General features: G+C 42.5%; 2 protein-coding genes across 6 annotated transcripts in view; one reads left to right on the forward strand and one right to left on the reverse strand.

The window, feature by feature from the left end:
* Positions 1-1,369: 1,369 nt before the first annotated feature.
* LOC109899823 (arachidonate 5-lipoxygenase-like) lies at positions 1,370-15,859 on the forward strand. Its single transcript, XM_020495389.2, has 14 exons — positions 1,370-1,850; positions 3,267-3,465; positions 3,617-3,698; positions 3,912-4,034; positions 5,834-5,940; positions 6,077-6,249; positions 7,974-8,120; positions 8,212-8,415; positions 8,543-8,629; positions 10,876-11,054; positions 11,815-11,936; positions 12,493-12,593; positions 13,265-13,435; positions 13,541-15,859. The coding sequence occupies exons 1-14, from the start codon at positions 1,701-1,703 to the stop codon at positions 13,718-13,720; spliced, it is 2,025 nt and encodes a 674-aa protein (XP_020350978.1). The 5' UTR covers positions 1,370-1,700; the 3' UTR covers positions 13,721-15,859.
* Positions 15,136-26,464, reverse strand: part of LOC109899821 (E3 ubiquitin-protein ligase MARCH8-like) — a 144,141-nt gene continuing 132,812 nt past the window's right edge. For 4 of the 5 annotated variants that reach the window (XM_031835499.1, XM_031835497.1, XM_031835498.1 and 1 more), the window contains 4 exons: positions 24,295-24,475; positions 22,277-22,412; positions 20,553-20,567; positions 15,136-20,001 (listed from right to left, as the gene is read on the reverse strand). In XM_031835499.1, the coding sequence (XP_031691359.1) occupies positions 19,697-20,001; positions 20,553-20,567; positions 22,277-22,412; positions 24,295-24,475 (637 nt within the window). In that variant the 3' untranslated portion in view covers positions 15,136-19,696. The remainder of the gene's footprint in view (positions 20,002-20,552; positions 20,568-22,276; positions 22,413-24,294; positions 24,476-26,464) is intronic. The other variant, XM_020495385.2, reaches the window with a different exon arrangement.

Genomic DNA, 26,464 nt, shown 5'->3' on the forward strand with positions numbered 1-26,464 from the left:
GGACAATGACCCAAAACACACCTCCAGACTGTGTAAGGGCTATTTGGCAAAGAAGGAGAGTGATGGAGTGCTGCATCAGATGACCTGGCCTCCACAATCCCCCAACCTCAATCCAATTGAGATGGTTTGGGATGAGTTGGACCGCAGAGTGAAAGAAAAGCAGCCAACACATGCTCAGCATATGTGGAAACTCCTTCAAAACTGTTGGAAAAGTATTCCTCATAAAGCTGGTTGAGAGAATGCCAAGAGTGTGCAAAGCTGTCATCAAGGCAAAGGGTGGCTACTTATTTTGTACTTTCATTTGTTTAACACTTTTTTGGTTACTACATGATTCCATTTGTGTTATTTAATCATTTTGATGTCTTCACTATTATTCTACAATGTAGAAAATAGTAAAAATAATGCAAAACCCTTGAATGAGTAGATATGTCCCAACTTTTGACTAGTACTGTACATTTGTGAAAAGTGAAAAATGTTACACTAATATATCTTGATTAGATAAGTATTCAATAAAATGGGTCAATACATGTTAGAATCACCTTTGGCAGTGATTACAGCTGTGACTCTTTCTGGGTAAGTCTAAGAACTTTGCACACCTTGATTGTACAATATTTGGACATTATTTTCTAAAATCTTCAAGCTCTGTCAAGTCTGTTGTTGATCATTGTTAGACAGCCATTTTCAAGTCTTGCCATTTGATTTTCAAGCCGATTTAAGTCAAAACTGTAACTAGGTCACTCGGGAACATTCAATGTCGTCTTGGTAAGCAACTCCAGTGTATATTTGGTTTTGTGTTTTAGGTTATGGTCCTGCTGAAAGGTGAATTTGTCTCCCAGCAGAGTGACCCAACTTATGTGACTTGTTTAGCAAATGTTTACTCCTGAACTTATTTAGGCTTGCAAGAACAAAGGGTATGAATACTTATTGACTCAAGACATTTCAGCTTTTCATTTTCAATTCAATTGTAAACATTTTGAAAAACAACATAATTCCACTTGGAATATTGTGTGTTGGCCAGTGACCCAAAAATCGAATCCATTTAAAATTAGTCTGTAACACAACAAAATGTGGAATACTTCCTGAATGCAGTGTATATTGGTATTGTCATAAACATTGAGAGAGTGAAAGAGAGATCTGGCCGTTCCTTCAATGCACGATAAGAGGGTGGGGTCAAACACTCACTCTTACAGTACACCAGCCAGTGTGACACATTATCGAAAGCCTCTGCATCCTCTAGCTAGCACGATAAGAGGGTGGGGTCAAACACTCACTCTTACAGTACACCAGCCAGTGTGACACATTATCGAAAGCCTCTGCATCCTCTAGCTAGCACGATAAGAGGGTGGGGTCAAACACTCACTCTTACAGTACACCAGCCAGTGTGACACATTATCGAAAGCCTCTGCATCCTCTAGCTAGCTGTTTTACAGCATTTGCATTACATGTGTGGTGTCAGTATATAAGGGGGTGTTTATGAGAGAGTGAGCTAGAGATAGAGGGAGGGAGGAGCGAGAGACCGAGAGTAGGAGATCTAGAAAGTGTGAGGGTCTACATAGATTCATTAGCAAAAAGGGGAAATCAAATTTTGTCCAGACTCTGAGTCAACAACCGACACACTTGTAGGAGGCTATCATATCTGCCTGCAGACAACCAGTGGATATCAGTTCTCCTGTCCATCGTGTGTGTGTGTGTGTACTACCATGCCATCCTACACAGTGACGGTGGCTACAGGAAGCCAGTGGTTTGCAGGGACTGATGACTACATCTATATCACCCTGGTGGGAACAGAGGGATGCAGTGAGAGGACTTTACTGGACAAACCACTCTACAACGACTTCGAGAGAGGGGCGGTGAGTTGAGTTACAGGTGGCAAGAGTCAGTTTGAAAGTTTCACAGTGTGTGCATTACTTCAAATACACTCAGGGGTGACCTTGTTAATGATAGAGAGAAAATATTTCCAATAACTGTCAGATTTTAAACTCTGGCTGCATCCTGATTCTTCACCCTTCCCCCAATGTGTATGTGCATACTTCTCCTCACTTCAATGCTTAATAAAAAGCACACTTCCTCTAGTATCTGTCCTGAAGCCTCAACTCAAATTATGCATACTATTTTGACTGATTAGTAGTTTGTGTTGAAAATGACATACTTGTTAGACCACAAGATTTCTCCCTCTGGAAGCCCTCACAATACCTCGGTCTGGGTGAATGAACTTACTTTGTAGTGTAACAATAACATTTGACATGCCTTTTGGACATATTCATATTTATTACATCGACATTGTATTATTCATTTTTTATTATTTTAATGTAATTAAGGACTGACATTTGAAAGAAAATGTTGCGCAATGTTTTAAATGCATACTGCTAATAACTGCACAAACTTCCTTAAGAAATGTACAAATAAATCATTTGTTTTATTTGACTGTTCCCTGGTGTAAGATCTGCCACAGAATGTATTGCAATATCAACCCCAGTCCCTCTATTCTATTCAATAAATAGTGCTTTAAACTGTGCTGCAATATGAGGTAATGGGAGTAATCCACAGCATAATGAGGAAATAAATGGTATTTGTGCTCAATACTCCTATCATTTTACATTGTCTTGTAGAAACTTGCCTTATCCACTACCTAGTACAGTGAAAGGATGAAGAGGCGAAACTCCAGTGCAGAGTGCGCCCTATAGGTGCCATCACCATTTCTGTGTATGAGTGTATTTTTCTGTGCTTTTACTCTAATGAAGCAAAATAATAACATAAGGCTTATTGCCAAACCTCTATTACAGACAGTTACTGATTAGTGACCTGCTCATGGCCTTATGGCTCATGAACACCACATGGAAGATCAATACAAACGCTTTCCTATCTAATAAACTGTCAATTCATTCGGGCATTAAAATTTTCACCAGTGTCTGAATCCTGTACACTACATCCAGTTGTACTCTTTACTTCATGATGCAAGTGGCTGTATATTGCACCAACCGTCAATGACTCATGAGCTGCTACTAACCTCATGCTGTCTCTTTCTTGCTGTTTTGGGCAGTTGTGTCAGGACCGCAGAAAAAGTATCTGGTGCAAAAAGGAACAGCTAATGGGCAGCCAAACAAACATGTTGATAAAGTGCATTTTTTACTAATGACTTTATGTAACAATTACAACTTGGTAACGACCATTGTCCGTCCTCAGGTTAGGCTTAATCTGGGTCCTGAAAACTGTCCCATTTTGTCCACTTTGCTCAAATCTCTCTAAACCTGGTTGTCTGTTCTCAGGTGGACTCGTATGATGTGACGGTGGGGGAGAACCTGGGAGAGATGGAGCTGGTGAAGATAGAGAAGAAGAAGTACTGGGTTCATGATGACTGGTACTGTAAGTACATCACAGTGAAGACCCCCTCTGGAGACTACGTAGAGTTCCCCTGCTTCCACTGGCTGGTGGACGACAAGGAGGTGGTCCTCAGGGACGGCAGAGGTACCTGTCTGTCGGGTCTGTGTCTGCCAGTTGGTCATGTCTGTCTGTCGGTCGCTCATGTCTGTCAAAATCTGTCCCAGTCTTTAGCTTAAGGAACATAGAAGTAAATCTAAAATCATCCTCATTATCGTTGTTCACCCTTTTCTTTAAGCACTGCTGCCAAAGGATGACAAGACCAGACTGGTGAAGCAACACCGACACAAAGAGCTGGAGAGCAGACGGAAAACCTACAGGCAAGAGCTGGGTTTATTGTGTATCACACATCTACCTCACAATGACGTATTGATGTTGTACCAAGATGCATTCAACAAATAAATGTATTCAATGTATTGAACTAGTACATGTTTTTCTAGTATTTATTCAAAGCACTGTAACTACATATAGTGTAGCCTACCAACATTAAAAGACCTGTACACAGTGTTACGTAGTGGTCCTCCTGTGTGTAGATGGAGGGAGTGGCAGCCTGGAATTCCTATGAGTATAGATGCCAACACTCACAAGGAGCTTCCCAGAGACATCCAGTTTGATAGCGAGAAAGGAGTGGACTTCATACTCAACTACAGTAAGGCGTAAGTACTGCATTCACACTACACTCTGTAACATAGTGTAGACTCCCTTCATTTGTTATATGCATTGCAGACTCTGCCAAGAGTTCTGGGATTTTATGGCAGAGTAGTGTCATTGCCCTGTCACTACACTCTGCTGCAACTATTTCCCCTTATTTGCAACATTGTCCATACAGTCTTATATTCTGTTCCATGTTTACACTCATGCAGTGTTAAACCTACAGTAGGCCTCTTTCTAATGTGGAGATTTCCATGAAGAAAGCCCATACTTGGCATGGTAGGGCATTTTCCGTTCATTGGGGTCAGTATTTGTTTATTACAGTGATGGTATTTTCTAAATGTCAGGACTTCCTGGTTTGAATAAAAGCTAAGTGGGAAACAGATAGAAGCTGTTAGTTCAGTAGGTGGGTGGTTGGTGAGTAGTATGTGGAACTACTAGCATTTAAAAATATATATTAAATATTGAACCTTTATTTAACTAGGCAAGCCAGTTAAGAACATATTCTTATTTTACAATGACGGCCTACCCCGGCCAAACCCTCCCCTAACAACACTGGGCCAATTGGACAACACTGGGCCAATTGTGTACCACCCTATGGGACTCCCGATCACGGACGGTTGTGATACAGCACAAGATCGAGTCAGGGTCTGTAGTGACGCATCTAGCACTGAGATGCAGTGCCTTAGACTGCTGCGCCACTTGGGAGTATGTGGATGTGACTAAAAGTAAGCCTGTTTTAATGCTCTGTATGAAATCATGTTGATCAGCTCTGCATGAAATCATGTTGACCAGGAGAGTCATTGTATGAGTAACCAGGGACATTTGCATGTATCCTACACACCAACAAGCTAAACACATACACATATTGTTTCAATGAGACTGGCTGTGTGCTCTGACAAATACTTTGCTTCAAACCTATCAGCGTACTAGTATGCTTTTTCTCTTCTTCTTTTGATTGCTTAGGAGGGATAACAACTTTCCAGACAGGTTGTGTGTCTTTGCCCTGTAGTAGTTCAGTTATGGGATAGTAGCCCTCATTATCAAAAACAACCATCTATAATAGACTTGCCATGTATTGATGAGGAACTAGAGGAAGTGGCCGGGGTTAGCAAGACACATACTTTATTAATAGAAGTGTTATGACTGTCTGTGGTTCTCCTACTTACTTGTGGCTTGTTTGTGCAGCTGAATTTGCATTGATAACAGCTCATCTGCAGAGAGCACAGGGTATAAACTATTATGCCGGACATTATGCTATTCAGGCATTGCTTGCTTGACATAGCATTACCAGACTGGTAATGGATAAGATTAGATTTAAAGCATAATAACCTACATTGACAGTATCGATGTACTGTACCAATGACTAGCAGACTTTACTCCCCAGCAAGTTAGCAGCAACATCCTTAGCATCCCAAGTGTTGAGCACTGCCAAAGTACTGCACACGCGTGTCATAGACAGGAAGGGAAGCAGAAACTCTTTTTCTTAAATTCATCCCTGGAAAGTGGCAACCAACGCTGCTAACGATTGAAAATAACGTGGATAAGTGTGTAATACATGTGTAGTAAACATCAACTCCCCGTTGTCAGTGACTGACATTTTCTGAATCCATTAGTTTTTGTTTGGTGATCACAGTGAAAATGGAAGAAAATAACTCTGGAAATAAATCTTAGCCTCGTTCGACCATCCTTATCTCACAAAATGACATTCTGTTTTTTCTATGGTATTGCAGCGGTCAGGATGGTGGCTCAGTCTACTTAAATCTTTCCCTGCAGTTTGATGATGTTGTTCTCTCCTCCCCAGGATAGAGAACCTCTGTGTGAACCAGTTCATGCACATGTTCCAGTCCTCCTGGAATGACTTTGCTGACTTTGAGCGGATCTTCGTCAGGATCAAAAACACCATCTCAGGTGTGTGGTCTCAGTTTTCTCCATAGAATGTGGTATCTGACTCCTCTCTCCTCTCTGAGCAGCTGCTGCTTTAGCAGTAGCTAATGCGGATCCTAGTCATAAAAATCATCCTCTCCTCTCCGTATTCCTATCCTAGAGTATGTGATGCAGCACTGGAAAGAAGACTTTATGTTTGGCTACCAGTACCTGAACGGCTGTAACCCAGTGATGATCCAGAAGTGCACCAAGCTGCCAGAGAAGTTCCCCGTTACACATGACATGGTGGCAGATTGTCTGGAGAGAGAGATGACTCTGGAGGAGGAGATTGAGGTAGAGACTGAGACACACATATGCATATGTCACATGCACGCAGTTATGCAAGCTTATACATGCATGCACACATCCCATCCACTCACAGAATCTGTGACCTATTGTACAGACAAACAGACAAGACATGCAGAAAGACAGACCGAGTCCAAGGTTTACAGGCTCATATTGTAAGACATTCACCCTTAACTGGTTCACCAACTACTTCTCAGACAGAGTTCAGTATGTCAAATCGGAGGGCCTGTTGTCTGGACCTCTGGCAGTCTCTATGGGGGAACCACAGGGTTCAATTCTCGGGCCGACTATTTTCTCTGTATATGTCAACGATGTCGCTCTTGCTGCGGGTGATGCCCTGATCCACCTCTACGCAGACGATACCATTCTGTATACATCTGGCCCTTCCTTGGACACTGTGTTAACTAACCTCCAAATGAGCTTCAATGCCATACAACACTCCTTCCGTGGTCTCCAACTGCTCTTAAATTCTAGCAAAACCAAATGCATGCTTTTCAACCGTTCGCTGCTCACACCCGCCCGCCCGACTAGCATCACTACTCTGGATGGTTCTGACTTAGAATATGTGGACAACTACAAATACCTAGGTATCTGGCTAGACTGTAAACTCTCCTTCCAGACTCATATTAAACATCTCCAATCCAAAATTAAATCTAGAATCGGCTTCCTATTTTGCAACAAAGCCTCCTTCACTCACGCCGCCAAACATACTCTCGTAAAACTGACTATCCTACCGATCCTCGACTTCGGGGATGTCATTTACAAAATAGCTTCCAATACTCTACTCAGCAAACTGGATGCAGTCTATCACAGTGCCATCCGTTTTGTTACCAAAGCCCCTAGCGGCAGGGTAGCCTAGTGGTTAGAGTGGTGGACTTGTAACCGGAAGGTTGCAAGTTCAAATCCCCGCCCCTGAACAGGCAGTTAACCCACTGTTCCCAGGCCGTCATTGAAAATAAGAATTTGTTCTTAACTGACTTGCCTAGTTAAATAAAAATAAATAAAAGTTGACTAGAGCATATAGGTCGCAGTGGTGGGTTTTATTTTTTTATTCTACCTTTATAAGTCGATGCTAGATAAAGCTCTGGTCACGATAACAACACCCACCCGTAGCACGCGCTCTAGCAGGTATATTTCACTGGCTATCCCCAAAGACAACACATAATTTGGCCGCCTTTCCTTCCAGTACTCTGCTACCAATGACTGGAACGAATTGCAAAAATCACTGAAGCTGGAGACTTATATTTCCCTCACCAACTTTAAACAGCATCTAACCGATCGCTGCAGCTGTATATAGCCCACCTGTAAATAGCCCACCCAATCTACCTACCTCATCCCCATATTGTTTTTATTTACTTTTCTGCTCTTTTGCACACCAGTATTTCTACTTGCACATCATCATCTACACATCTATCACTCCAGTGATAATTTGCTCAATTACTTCGCTACTATGGCCTATTTATTGCCTACCTCCTTACTCTATTTGCACAAACTGTATATAGATGTATAGATCTTTTTTTTCGATTGTGTTTTTGGCAGTACGCTTGCTTAGTCCATGTGTAACTCTGTGTTGTTGTTTTTGTCGCACTACTTTGCTTTATCTTGGCCAGGTCGCAGTTGTAAATGAGAACTTGTTCTCAACTGACCTACCTGGTTAAATAAAGGTGAAATAAAAAATAGATACAAAACCTTGTATTACGTGTTGTTTGCAGGCTGGTAATATCTACATAGCAGACTATGAGTTGATGGAAGACATCAGTCCCAACAGTACAGACCCCTGTACTCTACAGTACCTGGCTGCTCCTATCTGTCTGCTGTACAACAACAGCCAGAGCAAGATCCTGCCTCTGGCCATACAGGTAGGCTATTCTGCATGGTTAGAAAAAGAGCATGGAGCAGTGTTTCTTCACCATCTAACAAAACATACCCCTCCTCCTCTCTCTCTCCCAGCTGGGTCAGACTCCAGGGAAGGACAACCCTATCTTCCTGCCCAGTGATGGTCAGTATGACTGGATGCTAGCTAAGATCTGGGTCCGCTCCTCTGACTTCCACATCCACCAGACAGTCACACACCTGCTGAGGACTCACCTGGTCTCTGAGGTGTTTGGAGTGGCCATGTTCAGACAGCTGCCTGCTGTTCACCCTGCTTATAAGGTACACCAAGTACACTTCAGTCTGTGCCTGTGTTTTGTGGCTGATTAGTTGGTTCATGGATTGTTTAGTTAGATGGTTGGTTGATTGGTTTGTTTGTTTATTTATTTATTGATGGTCTGTCCTCTAGTTGCTCCTTCCTCACATTCGTTTCACCATCGCCATCAACACCAAGGCCAGAGAGCAGCTCATCTGTGAGTTTGGCATCTTTGATAAGGTGAGTGTGTGAGAGAGGGACATTGAGACATATTCAGAAGTGCGTCTACACATGGTACTAAAATCTGTCTCTTATCTGTCTTCATTGTGACTAGATTTCCTGGTCCCTCCCTGTGTGTAAATTACACTGAAAATAAATATACACTCCGCAATTTCAAAGATTCTACAGTTCATATAAGGAAATCAGTCAATTGAAATAAAATATTAGGCCCTAATCTATGGATTTCACATGACTGGGAATTGGTCACAGATACCTTAAAAAATAAATAGGGGTGTGGATCAGAAAACAAGTCAGTATTTGGTGTGTTCACCATTTGCCTCAAGCTGCGTAACACAACTCCTTTGCATAGATTTGATCAGGCTGTTGATTGTGGCCTGTGGAACGTTGTCCCACTCCTTTTCAATGGCTGTACGAAGTTGCTGGATATTGGCAGGAACTGGAACACGCTGTCGTACACGTCAATCCAGATCATCCCAACCATCCTCAATGGGTGACATGTCTAGTGAAAATGTAGGCCATTAAAGAACTGGCACATTTTGAGCTTCCAGGAATTGTGTACAGATCCTTGCGACATGGGGCCAAACATTACCATGTTGAAACATGAGGCGATAGCGGCGGATGAATGGCCCGACAATGGGCCTCAGGATCTCGTCACGGTATCTCTGTGCATTCAATTTGACATTGATGAAATGCAATTGTGTTCATTGTGTGTAGCTTATGCCTTTCTATACCATAACACCACCATGGGGCACGTTCACAACGTTGACATCAGCAAAACGCTGGCCCACGCGACCCCATACACGCTGTCTGCATACTGCCGGTACAGTTGAAACCATTATTCATCCATGAAGGGCACACTTCTCCAGCGTGCCAGTGGCCATCGAAGGTGAGCATTTTCCCACTGAAGTCGGTTACAACACCGAACTGCAGTCAGGTCAAGACCCCGGTGAGAACAACGAGTACGCAGATGAGCTTCCCTGAAACGGTATCTTAAAGTTTGTGCAGAAATTCTTTGGTTGTGCAAGCCCACAGTCTCATCAGCTGTCCGGGTGGCTGGTGTCAGACGAACCCGCAGGAGAAGAAGCCAGATGTGGATTCCTAGGCTGGTGTGGTGTATGTGGTTGTAAGGCCTGTTGGACGTACGGCCAAATTCTCTAAAACGACGTTGGAGGCTGCTTATTGTAGAGAAATTAACATTTGATTATCTGGAAACAGCTCTGGTGGACATTCCTGCATTCAGCATGCAAATTTCCCTATGGGACTCCCGATCACAGCCGGTTGTGATACAGCCCGGAATCGAACCCCGGTCTGTAGTGACGCAGTGTCTATGATCGCTGCGCTACTTGGGAGGCTCATATTATTGGAAAGATTTCAAGTTTATCTGTAAATTACCTGAATTTTTGTAACTTTCAAAGATTTTATGTAATTTATCACGACATCTAGTGGCCCTTTTGGGTACTTCATTTTATCACAGGTACCTAATTATCTCTGACCCTCTGGCCTTATCGCATGTAAAATATAAAACAAATAAAGCTGTATAACCTTATCCTAAATATAAACCATAGACATGGTAAGATAAATAAGTGTGAAATTTGTTTTATATATAAAATATATTTCATGTTGAAACCCTCATATTAAATACCAATGTTATTCATGAGTTTATATCTTGGTTGTAAATGTTTTTGCACTAAACTGGTGGCAGTTGTGGAAAAAGTAAATAGTTGGAAGAGTTGCAGTTGAATATAATGCCGTTGTTGATTAGATGCTTTTTTCCATTAATTAGGCTATTTTCTCTTGAACTATATGGTCTATTCACAAGAAACTCATGGACAAAATGGACACACAAAATAAATACTATATATGAATACATTTGTTTTTTGTTATTCAAGTATAAATGACCATAGATTACCTGTTAATTACAAAAATTACAGAAGCTTTGCAACCCTAGTCTATACTATGAGCACCGATTGATAACGTGCAGTAATAGTTCCTGTGTTTTAGAGGTTTGCTGTCCAGATCTGTCTACACTTGTAAGATCTCCAGACACAATTTGTGCCTGATTACTTCCGGAGGTGGTCAGGATGATCTGATCACAATCAGATCAGAATATGTCTTTTAATCGTCTAAACCTGTCTAAAAATGTGGGCCCAATCAGAATGTGGACACGATCAGGACAAAGAATGCATGTTAGCACCAGGGCTTAGAGACGGAGACATAGAGAGCTAATGTGTACTGTCTCTCCCCAGGCCAATGGTACAGGAGGTGGAGGTCATGTAGAGATGATCCAGAAGGCTATGAGGTCACTGACCTTCAGGTCTCTGTGTTTCCCTGATGCCATTAAGGCCCGCGGGGTGGACAGCCCTGAGGACCTACCCTACTACTACTACAGAGACGACGGGAACAGGGTCTGGGATGTCACCAAGAGGTCAGAGATCATGGGGGAGTGGGGGGTCTGTGTGTGTCCTTCTTGACACTTTTATAGGAGGAGGAGAACCAGGTCAATCCCCAGGAAAAGATGCCATGAGATGGGTAACCCTAACCCTAGCTTCATGTCCACACCCCGGCTCAACCCTAACCCTATAGCCATAACCCTAAAGCCCTAGCCCTAGCCATTACCCTAACCATAGCTTCATGTCCACACCCCGGCTCAACCCTAACCCTATAGCCATAACCCTAAAGCCCTAGCCATTACCCTAACCATAGCTTCATGTCCACACCCCGGCTCAACCCTAACCCTATAGCCATAACCCTAAAGCCCTAGCCATTACCCTAACCCTAGCTTCATGTCTACACCCCGGCTCAACACACCCCTACAGCCATAACCCTAAAGCCCTAGCCATTACCCTAACCCTAGCTTCATGTCCACACCCTGGCTCAACCCTAACCCTATAGCCATAACCCTAAGGCCCTAGCCATTACCCTAACCTTAGCTTCAGGTCCACACCCCGGCTCAACCCTAACCCTATAGCCATAACCCTAAAGCCCTAGCCATTACCCTAACCATAGCTTCATGTCCACACCCCGGCTCAACACACCCCTACAGCCATAACCCTAAAGCCCTAGCCATTACCCTAACCATAGCTTCAGGTCCACACCACGGCTCAACCCTAACCATATAGCCATAACCATAACCCTAAAGCTCTAGCCATTACCCTAACCCTAAATTTGATTTTCCGTTTCCCTAGTTTTGTGTGGGACGTGGTGTGTATCTACTACGACAGTGATGACACAGTACAGAAGGACGAGGAGATCCAGGCGTTTGTTAAAGATGTCAGCAGCTTTGGGATGCAGGACCTTGACTGCTGTGGTGGGTACAAAACACATTATAACCAACAAACACTACAATGGCCTAGCCTGCTTTAAAATGCTGTTTTAGATTGATCTGCAATACAAATACACACTTCTTGTTTCTCTGGACTGTGTTGAAAGACATAACTGACCATGGAGCAACATTATCAATATTTAGCTATGCAGAAATGTACTTCACTTTTAAGTTGGTCAAAAGCCTCTGTGCTTGTCTGTTGCTGTGGTAACAGTGGTGTGTTTGTGAGGAACTCAGTCTGGTCTGATCAGGCTAGTAGGGGCCACAACTCCACTCTTCGATTGCCACTCTGCTGGTTTACATCTGACAGAACCACTGAGTAACCAGGTGTATATACACCTCTGCCCAGTCAACATGAATTGCCAGGGGACTCAAAAACCAGCAGGAGATGCAGCCTTCATAGACTGGTGTTGTGCATTTCTAAGCAATACTGTAGTCTGTGATTGCATGACAATGTGTGTCTAGGGACTGACCTTAGTGACTCACTGATGAAACAAGTGTCAAAAAAACATGTGTTGCGCAAAAAAAAAACTTTCTGCAGGGTTTCCCAAGTCCCTGAAGACACGCGAGGAGCTCACAGAGTATCTGACTGTCATCATCTTCACTGCCTCTGCACACCACGCTGCTGTCAACTTCGGACAGGTACGGCTCGGGGCTCCATATGATCAGATCCGTTTTAGCAAACATCCGCTTAGCAGTTGTTTTGGTGGTGTCTGAGGTGGAACTGCGTCAGAGCGGTCAACTCCAAGTGGCTCCAGGCATAATGAAACGGACATTGCCTTTGGCTGCACTGAGTCGCATTAACAGAAATCCCAACTAGCCTCGTTTCCAAGTTCGAACAATAGAATGTGAGATTTAATCTATACTTCAATTAGGATAATTGAAATCCTCATTATTTGTTCCATGATTTTTCAATTTGAGCATAAATATGTCTATATAGCCTACACTTTCTCATTCTGAACTTTTAATGCAAGTGGGGCGGGTGTGGTTTCGTTAGCAACTGTTCACCGAATTTTACAGCTCCAATGCAGTTCCACCGCAAACACCCGCTATGTTGGTGGCTGCAACGCGTGATCTGATTGAATCTAGGCCTTGTAAAGGTAGGCTTTGGACAAGTAAGAATTGGTCAGGTAAACTTTGGAAATGTAAGATTTGCTCAGGTGGGCTATATATAGTCAGGTAGCCTTGGGACAGTTGGTCAACATTACTGTAGATGAGCTTGATCAGTGCTTGCAGACAAGAGCCTGTACATTGTCAAGAGCACCACCTAGCTTCCCTTAGATGTTAATGTCTGCCTACTCTGGGTATTTCAGTATGACTGGTGCTCGTGGATCCCCAACTCACCCCCCACCATGCGGAAGCCCCCTCCCAGGCAGAAGGGGGTGGTAGATGTGAAGTTCATCATCCAGAGTCTCCCTGACCGCGGCCGGTCCTGCTGGCACTTGGGGGCCGTCTGGGCCCTCAGTCAGTTCCAGGAGAATGAGGTACACACACCACATGCCCACGTACAGATAAACACACATGGCGTTTGTCTGTTTGTTCTTAATAATAAAGAAATCCCTCCAATTCCTGTGTCCTCTCTCTGTCAGCTCTTCCTGGGGATGTACCCAGATGAGCACTTCATAGAGAAGCCAGTGAAGGAGGCCATGGAGTTGTTCAGGAAGAGACTGGCAGAGGTCAGCAGTGTCATCAAAATCCGCAACGAAGGCAAGAAACTACCCTACTACTACTTCTCTCCCGACCGCATCCCTAACAGTGTGGCTGTCTGAGAAAGGAATGAAGGGGAGAGAGCAAGGAAGGGAACAAGGAGGGATAGCTATATAGTCTGATATACACTGAGTGTACAAAACATTAGGAACACCTGCTTTCCATGACAAGCTGACCAGGTGAAAGCTACGATCCCTTATTGATGTCACTTGTTAAATCCACTTCAGTCAGTGCAGATGAAGGGGAAGAGATGGTTTAAAGAAGGATTTTTATGCCTTGAGACAATTGAGCCATTCAGAGGGTAAATGGGCAAGACAAAATATTTAAGTGCCTTTGAACAGTATGTGGTAGTAGGTGCCAGGCACACCGGTTTGCGTCAAGAACTGCAATGCTGCTGAGGTTTTTTACACTCAACAGTTTCCCGTGTGTATCAAGAATAATCCACCACCCAAAGGACATCCAGCCAACTTGACACAACTGTGGGAAGCATTGGAGTCAACATGGGCCAGCATCCCTGTGGAAAGCTTTCGACTTGTAGAATCCCAACCTGGTCTCAGAGCATTTCATATTATTCTGTATGTAAACTCAAGACACTCCATTTAGAATGATACATTTGGTATGGTTACATTAGAAAGATGGTTACTGAAGTATTTCTTTATTTAACTTGGCAAGTCAGTTAAGAACAAATTCTTATTTAGTCAAAAATGAAAGTAGGGTGGATGGGTGGGCATGTAACACAAACGTCTAGCAACCCAAAGGTTGCTGGTTTGAATCTCACAACTTTAGCATTTTAGCAACTTTGCAACTACTTAGCATGTTAGCTAACCCTTCCCCTAACCTTAACCCTTTTAGATACCCTTCCCCTAACTCCTAAACTTAACCCCCAGCCTAGCTAACATTAGCCATCTAGCTAAAATTCGCAACATATACATTTTCCAAATATGAAACATATTGTGTGTTTTTTTTCAATTTGGAACATTGTACTTTTTGCAAATTCATATCATATCATAAAAAATGGGACATCTACAAATGAATACATACCATACGAAATGGAATGTCTTGGATTTACAAACAGAATACTACAAAATGCTCTGAGACAAGATTGAGAGCCCATGCCCCGATGAATTGAGGCTGTTCTGAGGGCAAAGGGGGGGTGCAACTAAATATTAGGAAGGTGTTCCCAATGTTTTGTATACTCAGTGTATTGTGAACATTTATGGTGTTGTGTCTTACATACTGTGCTGCAAGTATCGTTTGCTATGATAAGCACATACCCACTGATGCCATTCAACTTTTTTGCTAGCTATTTCTACAGATAGTCCCACATTTAAATAATGTGGATTTATCTATTAAACTTAATTGGTGTCCATTTCAAATAAAAATGCTCAAAATTGTATTTTCTATTTCTCCCTATAGCAGTGTAAAACTGTTGGTGACAATGAAAATACAAGCATATCCAGTAGCTAAAACTAAGACATTTAGGTTTTAATTTTTATTTGGTTGGTTTTTCATTCTACATACTTTGTTCAAACATTCAGGATTTAAACAAATGGAAACACATCAATATTTATTTTCCAAAACAAGTACTTTAAAAAAAGATATATTTACAGTTACCATTCATAAGTAAACTCAGACAAACGTGTGGAATGATATCTGAAGGAGGGAAACAGTCTTGTATGTTCAAGTCCGTAGTAAAGCACTGTAGTTTTATGCAAGTAACACTTTCTCAGCACAACAAGAGTTATTATGGGATGGCTGCTTATGTCATGTTCTGCAGAAGAGCTGTGTGTTCTTTTACATTTGAAATGACTTTGAAAGACACAGACCTCAGACAGGGTCATCCCCAAAATAAAATGTCATGTTATACAATATGGCTGAGGGTTGCAAAATGTTGCTGACTTTCCCAAAATTCTCAGGTTTTCAAGAAATCTGGGAATCTTTCATCTGTGACAAAACCTGGGAATCTGGGTAAAGTTGCTGGAATTTTGAGACTGTAGACATTACAAAGTTATTATAGGGCTTAGCAATAAACACTGTTCATGTGGCTAAGCAAAGCCTTGTCCAACATCAACAAGTCTCTAACTCTCAAAATCATAATTATAGGACCCAGTTATACATCATCAAAAATCAATCATTTAAATGTATCAATCATGTACATTCAAATATTTCTCTGAATACAATAAAAGCAATGATCATTTGGATCCATTGTATTGTATTATTGACTGTATGTTTGTTTTACTCCATGTGTAACTCTGTGTCGTTGTATGTGTCGAACTGCTTTGCTTTATCTTGGCCAGGTCGCAATTGTAAATGAGAACTTATACTGATAGTGTTAGTTGCATAAAATCACAATTTGAAGGGGTATCTTTTGACGCAAATATAAATACAACACAAACAATTTAAGCAATATTGTATCCAGAGAGTGAACCTCTGGATGAGAAACAGCGACAGTACTAGAGAACTGACCAGGTCAACTAAGGTAATTGCACTTTTTCTGTCTAATCGTACAGAGCGTCTTGGGGACTGTGTGAGGGGGTCCTAAAATGTACACCGTACATTGAAACAGTGTCCACAGATATAATACAAAATAATATGTATTAATACATATCTGTGCTGGTCCTGAGAAGCATTAGGCCCTTATCAAACATGCTTCTCAAATACTACACTACCCACAACTCCAAACCTGACTTTTACAATTGGAGAATACAATGGAGCTTTACATTTCAGGAAATGCAGATGTTGAAAGAACAATTTTGTTTGACGCCATTCTACAGTAGAAGTGTCATGGATGCCGTATTGGTTGGACCTCTTGTTGTTATGTATATTTACACTGGTATCAAAAACACTGTTGTTAAAAATGAGTGTTTGCTGGAATGGCTGTATAGGGCCTGAGAGGACCCTGGCAATGTGGTTCTCCCACAGATACAAAAGCACTTACACAACAGACTGTAAGCCCAAAACCGTGCTGCCTTGAGAAGGCCACAACTCCTGTTTAGACTGCACTTCCCTACTCCCAACCCTAGATGGCGACCCAATCAGGTCCTTACCCCCACACTGTTTTTGCTGACAGTTCCAATAGTTCATGTTCTGTCATGCTCTGCACTTTTACAGTATTGTAATTAAGTCTAGAAATCATGTTGTTGCATTTTTTCGCAGCTTGAATTTGACATTATATTTGACTCTTACCAAGTTACATTTAACCAGTGGTGGAAAAAATACTCAATTGTCATACTTGAGTGAAAGTAAAGATACCTTTTAATAGAAAAAACTCAAGTAAAAGTCAATGACCCAGTAAAATACAACTTGAGTAAAAGTCTAAAAGTATCTGGTTTTAAATGTACTTCAGTACAATGGCGGATAAAGTACTCCTTTCTCATACTTGAGTAAAAGTAAATGATTTAAATTAAATATATTATATTAAGCAAATCAGACGGCACTATTTTTTTTACTTAAAAGAAAAAATACAGACAGACAGGAGCACACTCCATCACACTCTTTTTGTTTAGTGAGGCCGCCAGATCAGAGGCAGTAGGGATGACAACTATATTGCGGCCCTGCCTGAGCATTTGAAATGCAACGAGTACTTTCGGTTGTCAGGAAAAATGTATGGGAGTAACATGTACATATTTTCTTTAGGAATGTAGTGGGGTAAACGTTGTCACAAATAAAAAGTCAACTACAGATACCCCCAAAACATACTTAAGTAGTACTTTAAAGTAATTAAGTACTTTACACTACTGCATATGACTAACAACACAAGGCATTTGGCTCAGGGAAACAGTGTCTTTATTGTCAACATATGGCAACTCTAGTTTACTGGAGAGAAGCCATCAGATGTTACTTTAGAAACATTATCTGGACTGAAACTGATCAATTTACAAATGCATCTCATCAAACCCTCATAATGCCAGATGTGAGAAAGAACGATACATTAAGTTACATTGAATAATAATTAGTGAAACAGCAGGTGGGTTATGGACTGATCGTTGTAACATAATACATCTGAGTTATCGTGGTTGGAAACTGGAGGCTGTCTGACTGTGCAACAGAGACTTTAGCTCGACTGAAAAATGTATGTTGTGTCGCGGGTCTCTGTATCAGGTGATTGTCCGTTGCTCACCTGAGTCTCACTGACTGACTGTATGTATAAAACTAAACCAAAAAGACATGCTACAGTATAACCCACCCACGATCATCCCCATAGTAAAAATAGGCTCAGTATTGTCTCATAGAGCCTCTCATAATAATGATAATAGGCCGTGTATCCAATCTCTTACTACCTCTGATCAAATTCACATAATCTTATGTAAATTTGGATTTGAATAATCCCATCTGCATGATCATTATTAGTGTGATCAGAGAAGTCAATAGGAGGATGAGAAGAGAACAGTCGAAATATAGCAGGCTGTAGCTTCCTCAAGGCATCATATAGAACCCATGATTACTATTATTACAAACTGCACATGGAATACCACAAGTACTGTATCATTCACACAATAGAAAAAACATGACCGATTGGTTGGTTTTCCAAAGGTTCATGTTATGATGATGACTGACATGGGAGACAATTTAGCGATTTCCTGTGAATGAATGGTTGGTAGAAAATGCTTTTAAAAACATTACATTCTCAGAGCCTTCAGAGAGTTCTTATGTCAGAGGGAGGTAAAGTCAGGTGGATGGCTGTATCTGATGTTATCCCAAAGTTATGTTTTGGTTGTATTAAAAACCACAGGGCTTGAGTAACCAGTAGGCCATATTAGGCATTACTTTCAGTGTTAAGTGAAAAGTGCAATGATCATTTCGGCAGAATTCCATTCCCCCCCCATCATTCATTGCTTTCCACAATTTCCATCCAAGGGAGGGCAGGTCTGTGTGTGGGACAGAAATGTCAAATATAAAACAAGGGATTTTTTACACAAATCTTCCTATTTGTTGCTGTACAATTTCCCACACTTATCCCTGCAAACAAAAGTGTCCATAGGACGTCCCCAGAACGTCAGGACATTGTGTCATGGTCTTGTGTTTTTTGTCTACTTCCCGGTTATCGGAACCTATTTGTAATGTTCCCTATTGGACATCAAATGACCTTATTATAAAGTTATACTACAACCAAACTGGGATCAGTACTGAACGTCCCCTTATCGTCCTGATGTTAATGTCACGTTTGAAAATTTCTAGAATGTTCTCAGAACGGCAGTGGAATAACATTTAGCCAAAACCCTAAAAGGGGCCTAATGGCAATGTTGCTTAGGACGTCCCCTGTTTGCTGGGATATACTATAAAGTACTTTATTCATATTAAAAGAGAAGAGGGTTGAGAGGGGTATTGGTAGAAACCAAAAAGTGCTTCAATGCATGGTCAGATCCGGTCCAATCCAGTCCCAAACTCAGAGAGGCGGGGGAGCGGGCCTTAGCGGGCTCTCAGACGACAGCAGTACGGTGGCAGTAGTTAGAATGTTCAATGTTCCAGAATGTTCTAAAATATTCCAGAGAAACGGCGGCGCTACACACTGATCCATGATGGTTTAGCCCACAGGAAGTAAAACAAGCTAACAAACACACAAAGCAACAAACAAACAGCTCAACAGAAACCTCTGGAGCCGAGTGAGATCGTGTGTGTGTGTGTGTGTGTGTGTGTGTGTGTGTGTGTGTGTGTGTGTGTGTGTGTGTGTGTGTGTGTGTGTGTGTGTGTGTGTGTGTGTGTGTGTGTGTGTGTGTGTGTGTGTGTGTGTGTGTGTGTGTGTGTGTGTGTGTGTGTGTGTGTGTGTGTGTGTGTATATATATGAGGGGTCTATTGGCCCAGTGAAGGTCTAGTCCTGGGAGCGTGGACAGGTCCATACTGTTTCAGACTGTGTGGAGATGGGTGAAGGTGGGTCACTCACACCTTAGTACAACCCCCATACTATAGTCTTATGCATGTCTGTGTGTTTTGTGTTTTTTACTTGGTTTGCTCGTGTTTGTGTGTATATGTTGGTCAGCCAGAGTGTGCCTGTGTATTAGTATATGTAAAATGGTCTGGGGGCTTCAGTAATATGTTGGTCAGACATGTAGCACTTCCATACTGTAGTCCTCTGTCTCTGTGTACTGGGAGGAGTTTGTGTCAGACTGGGTGAGGGCCAGAGCCTCCTTGTGCTCCAAACTGGGCTCCATGAGGGGCAGCTTCTCGAACACTTGCTTTTTACACATCTCTGGGCGGTTCTGGACGTAGATCACCCGGTTGTAGGCCTTGAGTCTCATCCACAGCTGGATGTAGACTTTACACTGGACGTACATGAAGACCAGGCCACCCGTGAAGCCGATGGCTACCACCACCAGCTTGGTCCAGAATGGCCACTCCAGGATACCTGGGGTTAGAGTCAGAAGAGCGAGAAGAAAGAAAGAGGGAGGGAGAGTGAGAGAGAGAGGCATTGCCAACAGTCACAAATATTTACATGCTTATCTAGGATGCAGATGCTACAAGAGATGGAGGGTGAAAGAATTGGATCAGTTCTACCATGAAGAGGAGAGGAGGGTAAAGAAAGGGAGGGTACTGTACTATAGGAAGGAGGAACAGGAACTAGGCTCTATCTTAATTCCTCTTTCTGCAATTCCTTGCGTCCTATCTCCTCACCTCCTTCCCAAACAGATTGGAGAAGAAGGTCCAAGGTCTCTCCACTCTGGCCTTCTCCAATGCGTTTTAAAAACATTTTACATTTTAGTAGGCACTCTTATCCAGAGCAACTTACAGTTAGTGCATTCATCTTAATGTAGCTAGGTTAGACAACCACATATCACAGTCATAGTACATACAGTAAGTACAACTTTTCCTCAACAAAGTCAGTGCTGGGGGGAGGGCAAAGAGGGAGGATGACAAATTACACAAAACATGGTTAACGGTCAAAGGTGAAAAGTTTACCTGGGATTCTTCCGGCTGCATGGGTGAAGAGATTGCCATTACAATGTATTACCAGTGATAGACAGATAGACAGAGAGGGTGGAGAGTTTATAACTCAGTTTATCATGCACTTATACTGCTTATTCACTTACACTGGTGAAAAGAGAGTGGGTCTCTATCCCCTCCCCCCACTCCTCTCTCTAGCAGTACAATAACAGCTGAAAGGGGAGCTGAACTTCCTGATCTAGCCTTGGTTTCAATTCTCCTCACTAGGAAATGCGACTGAGATGGAGATTTTTTGGAGGCGTGCTTTGATGTGGGTGTCTTGTGTATGTGTTGGAACGTGGGAAGCGTTTTGTCTTTTTACTCTGCCAAAACAGTGCACAGTTACAGTCACTCACCCTTCTAGACAACTTGAAACAGTCTAACCAGGTCTGGTGTCTGGAAGTAGCCAAGACTACCTAGCAAGATAGGCAACATCTTTTGCCAATTAGCTTCATCCGGATAGCCTATCTATGGGGCTAGTTAGGGACCGTCAATACATTTCACACTGTAAATGGAACAATATTTTCATGTTGCACACCTTTTAGTTGTTTTATTAAATGCTTTCAATATTTGTATATGCATTTCTACAATTTAGAGTTGGTTTGAGGTTAAGTCATTGAAATGTGGAACTATTGACATTTAAAAATATTGTCCCATGTACATTGTGTAATTTACTGATGTTCCCTAACTAGCTCCATAGGGATATCACATTTCGGACAATTTTGACCATGGGCATTACGATCGGATGCTCTTAGAATTGATGATTACTTGGATGATGCCAGCTGTGGGCATGTGGGCAGGATTGAAATAAACCAATTTCAAGGAAAACTGTTACGTTACCCTTCATTCAGTGACATACCATTTTTTCCTAATTATCTCTCAAATCTCTGTTTTGAATGAGACTGACTATATTTTGTATATTTCACACTAGAATACATGTTTCTGACTAATATCATAGACTGTTTTCTACCGAATAAGTTGTTTATTGCCTTCAGTTGCTCTTTACCAGACCCAGAAAAACAGTTCTAATTGTCTTGCACCATGCTGAGAGTGCTGTCTACCAAATGACTTGATGTAATAAGAGAGAGATAAAGAGAGAGATACAGTGGGTACTTACTCATTATAACAAAGAAATATCACAAACACTGACTTTAGATTTATAATGATCAACACAACATGACAATCTGCATGAATGGGCCTGACCCGAGAGTAGGGAAAGGGGATACCTAGTCAGTTGTACATTTCTTCCACATTTAACCCAACCCTTCTGAATCAGTGCGGGGGGCTGCCTTAATCTACACCCACTTAATCTTAACTGACATCTATGTCATCGGCGCCCGGGGAACAGTTGTTGTTGGGGGTTAACTGCCTTGCTCAGGGGCAGAACGGCAGATTTGTTTCACCTTGTCGGCTCTGGGATTCAAACCAGCAACCTTTCAGTTACTGGTCCAAAGCTCTTAACCGCCAGGCTTCCCTAGAGAGAGAGAGTGTGTGTGTGTGTGTGTGTGTGTGTGTGTGTGTGTGTGTGTGTGTGTGTGTGACGTTGTACTGTACTAGAGTTGTGTGTTGTGGTGCTTTGGCATGTTATGACTGTATTGAGTGAGGGGTGTAATGGGGTTTTTGCCATGCAGTGAAAGTATGTAAGGGTGTGCAGTGTCCATTCTGAGGGGTGTTGTGGTGGTTTTGGTGCCTGTGATGACCTGTTCTGATCTCGTCTGCAGTGCGGTCAATGAGCACGTAGAGGGACCACACCACGCAAGTTATGGCGATGACATGGAACGTCACAGAACACATAATCTTCCTCCTCTCACTAGACGTCATCTGGAGCTTCTCCCACTGAGAGAAAGAGGGAAGGGAGGGAGGGAGGGAGGGAGGGAGGGAGGGAGGGAGGGAGGGAGGGAGGGAGGGAGGGAGGGAAAAACAAAATAGTTTAATTCAGATACACACACTTAAATATCCATTGTGTTCTCTCAGGGTTTGGGCGATTGACCATCAATGGACTATGAGCAGTCTGGCAGAAAGTGCTCGCATGCCCCTCTTCACAAGCTGCTTAAATGAGTGCTAAATATTTGATGGCCATCATTCTGTCCGTGTTATGTGGATCATTCAGTCACACACGGATGCTGGTTAACTATTTATCAGCTGTCCAGTACTACTCAACCTCTTATAGATCCAACACACTGGACTGGTTCTTTATTGATCCATGAAACCCATTGAAATCAATGGTCAAAGTCAAATACATGACGAAAGGTTTTGCTACATTATACCTTCTGAATATCAGATGCAATCTCTCAATAACCTTCATAGATGTCAACATGTTTGAAATGATTTATGACAAACATGAAATTAATGTAGACAATTTATTGGCATTGATTCGAGGAAAGGGAGAGATGAGAGTGGAGGAGAGGAGCGGTATGACATAATATAGAATGGGGAGAAGACAAATTAGTGAATAGGAAGAAGAGGAGCAGGGAGGGAAAGTGGACTTCTCTTCCCATCCACTGTTCCTTGGCAGAAAGGAGGTATAGATCTGTCTTCCTTGGCGATAGAGCCCAGTGTGCCAGTCCTATAAACCAATATCCTGGCACCGACTTCCTGAATAATGCAACATTTACAGGGGAACAGAAGAAGATAATAAAGACACTTCATCCTGATGGAGAGGAGAGAGAAGGAGGAGGAGGAGGAGGAGGAAGAGGAGGAGGGTGAGAGATGATGAGGAGGAGGGGGAGAGAGGAGGAGGAGGAGGAGGAGGGAGAGAGAGCAGAGGAGGAGGAGGGAGAGAGAGGAGGAAGAGGAGGAGGAGGGAGAGAGAGAGAGAGAGAGAGAGAGAGAGAGGGAGAGAGAGAGGAGGGAGAGAGAGAGGATGAGGAGGAGGGTGAGAGAGGAGGAGGGTGAGAGAGGAGAGAGAAGGAGGAGGAGGGGGAGAGAGGAGGAGGGTGAGAGAGGAGAGAGAGGATGAGGAGGAGGGGGAGAGAGGAGGAGGAGGGAGAGAGAGGAGGGAAAGAGGAGGAGGAGGGAGAGAGGAGGAGGAGGAGGGAGAAAGAGGAGGAGGAGGGAGAGAGAGGAGGAGGAGGGAGAAAGAGGAGGAGGAGGGAGAGAGAGGAGGAGGAGGGAGAGAGAGGAGGAGGAGGAGGAGGAGGAGGAGGAGGAGGAGGAGGAGGAGGAGGAGGAGGAGGAGGAGGAGGAGGAGGAGGAGGAGGGAGGATGAGAATTTGGCCTGGTTTCCATGATATTGTACTGAATTAACCCAGAATCTAAATTAACCTGATAACTATTAACAGAATTTAAGTGCTTTTGTTCAGTTTATCATTTTAATTAAAATGTTGAATCTGCAATCGTTAAAGATTGATAAATGCCTTAAATAAGACTGTATCATGTCAAAATCAATCAAAACCAATTGCAAAAGCCGAAAACCCAATGTCACGCTACTCTTATCAGTATTAGATCATTAAAACAGCTTTCTGTCTTGTCGGTGTCTTCGAGTTGGACTCACATCTGCATGTTCTGGTCACAGTCATCTCTGGGAGTATAGAACTAGAACAGAATGAGTGTAGTATGCGCACACACACCCCCCCCTCACCCCCACAAACACACACACACACACACACACACACACACACACACACACACACACACACACACACACACACACACACACACACACACACACACACACACACACACACACACACACACACACACACACCTTTAGTCTCACCTTGCGAAGGGGTTTGAGCTTGGTCTCCATGATGAACTGGTACTTGCAGAGTTCACAGCAGCGTGTGTCTGAGGACTTGATCCACTGCTGCAGGCACGCCTGGTGGACGAAGCGTAAGCTGCCTGTACAGTTGCACGGTGTTATCAGTGGGCTGTCATCGTCTCCTTCGCAGTGACAGATCCTACAGAAAGAGACACAGACACAGATTAGTAAACCATAGCAGATACTCAGACAACAGACAGTATCTAGACAGTTACTGAGCCAGAGTTAACACACTCTCAGTGACCCTAGAGGAGTATACAGACAGGACTCCAGAGGCACAATACAGCCCAGACAGAGACACAACTCAGTGATGTTAGCAGGAAATGTAGATATCAGAGTCTATATCAGACACAGACAGACATACTGATCACATCTGAACTAATAACACAACCCCAACACAGAGACTATGTACCCAAGAGGAAACTCAATAATGACAAACTAATGTAATTATTCCCAAATCAACTTCACAGTCATGAATCATTTGCTGTTTTCTGAGAGACATGGGTGGGAGGTGTCATAATACCCATAAAACTGGAAATTGGAAATGATTCCAATAATTTTCCCACCATTAATTTTCCCACAGGGGATTTTAGAAACAGTTCAAATAATGGCTGTGTTTTGTGTAGTTTTACCCTGGTGTGACGTTTTGATAACCATGTAAATCTCTCTCAGACAAGGTGACTTCTAAAATCCCCTATGGGAAAAATGAATGGTGAAAAAACGATTGGAACCATTTCCCTGTTTGACCGCTATTATGACTCATACTGTGGTACTCATCCATAGGGAAGGCCTAGAATGACATGTATAGTTTGTTACAGTATGGCTTACAAATACAACAACTTAAAGGTCTTTTACATCAGCAGCATTCAGCGTTGAGGGGCATGAGATCACTATAGTGACTCTGCGCACACACACGCCCCTCTATTGAGAATTCTGAGCATTCACACACACACCATACACGTTCAATCAAATATCTGCTCCTTCACAGGAAAGGTATATTTCAGGGAACCAATCAGATCTGTAACATTGCACCTCTTCTCTCTACCAACTTAATTCTCTGTCCGGTCTCTTTCTCTCACGCTGTCTCTGTCTCGCTCTTTCTCTCCCTCCTCACCAGTAAATCAGATATGTGGTAGCTGCTGCCAGTGTTGCAGGTGTACATAGTATGGAAACTACGAGTAACCTCCACTGAGTGTGTGTGTGTGTGTGTGTGTGTGTGTGTGTGTGTGTGTGTGTGTGTGTGTGTGTGTGTGTGTGTGTGTGTGTGTGTGTGTGTCAAGAGAGAAATAAGAGAAGAAGTAGGAGCCGAAACAGAACAAAGACAGACATGAATCCTCAATGAGCCTGCTTCACAACACAAGGCTACAAAAAGTCCTGGCTGATTTGAAATAGGAAAATATGAGGTGGTTTTATGTGAAACAGAATAGGATTGTGTTGAGTAAAGGGAGCTATGGGACAAAGTGGTTTTATATAAAACAGAATAGGATTGTGTTGAGTAAAGGAAGCTATGGGACAAAGTGGTTTTATATAAAACAGAATAGGATTGTGTTGAGTAAAGGGAGCTATGGGACAAAGTGGTTTTATATAAAACAGAATAGGATTGTGTTGAGTAAAGGGAGCTATGGGACAAAGTGGTTTTATATAAAACAGAATAGGATTGTGTTGAGTAAAGGGAGCTATGGGATAAAGTGGTTTTATATAAAACAGAATAGGATTGTGTTGAGTAAAGGGAGCTATGGGATAAAGTGGTTTTATATAAAACAGAATAGGATTGTGTTGAGTAAAGGGAGCTATGGGACAAAGTGGTGGTAATTCTCTGGCAGAAAAACCAACCACTGTAGTTGAGATGGTCACAGTTTGGTTTAAAATATATTGACCTTTCTCTCACCCAATACGGTTGGCTTCACTTCAAAATGAATGTAAAATGAAGGCATAATTTGTGTTCAAACAGAGTAAAGGGCAATTCCTTGAAGATTAATACTTAACATGAAACTAGTGATTTCCTCAAGGCCTAAAGACACTTGAAAATGACCTGCCATTGTAATTTACTGACAAAGCTTCTTAGTTGTCCTTGACAAGTGTTATAGAGCCATATTACATTGAACAACAATGAAAACAGCATTTTGCA

This window comes from Oncorhynchus kisutch, linkage group LG11 (assembly GCF_002021735.2).
Source record: "Oncorhynchus kisutch isolate 150728-3 linkage group LG11, Okis_V2, whole genome shotgun sequence".
NCBI classification, from domain to species: Eukaryota; Metazoa; Chordata; class Actinopteri; order Salmoniformes; family Salmonidae; genus Oncorhynchus; species Oncorhynchus kisutch.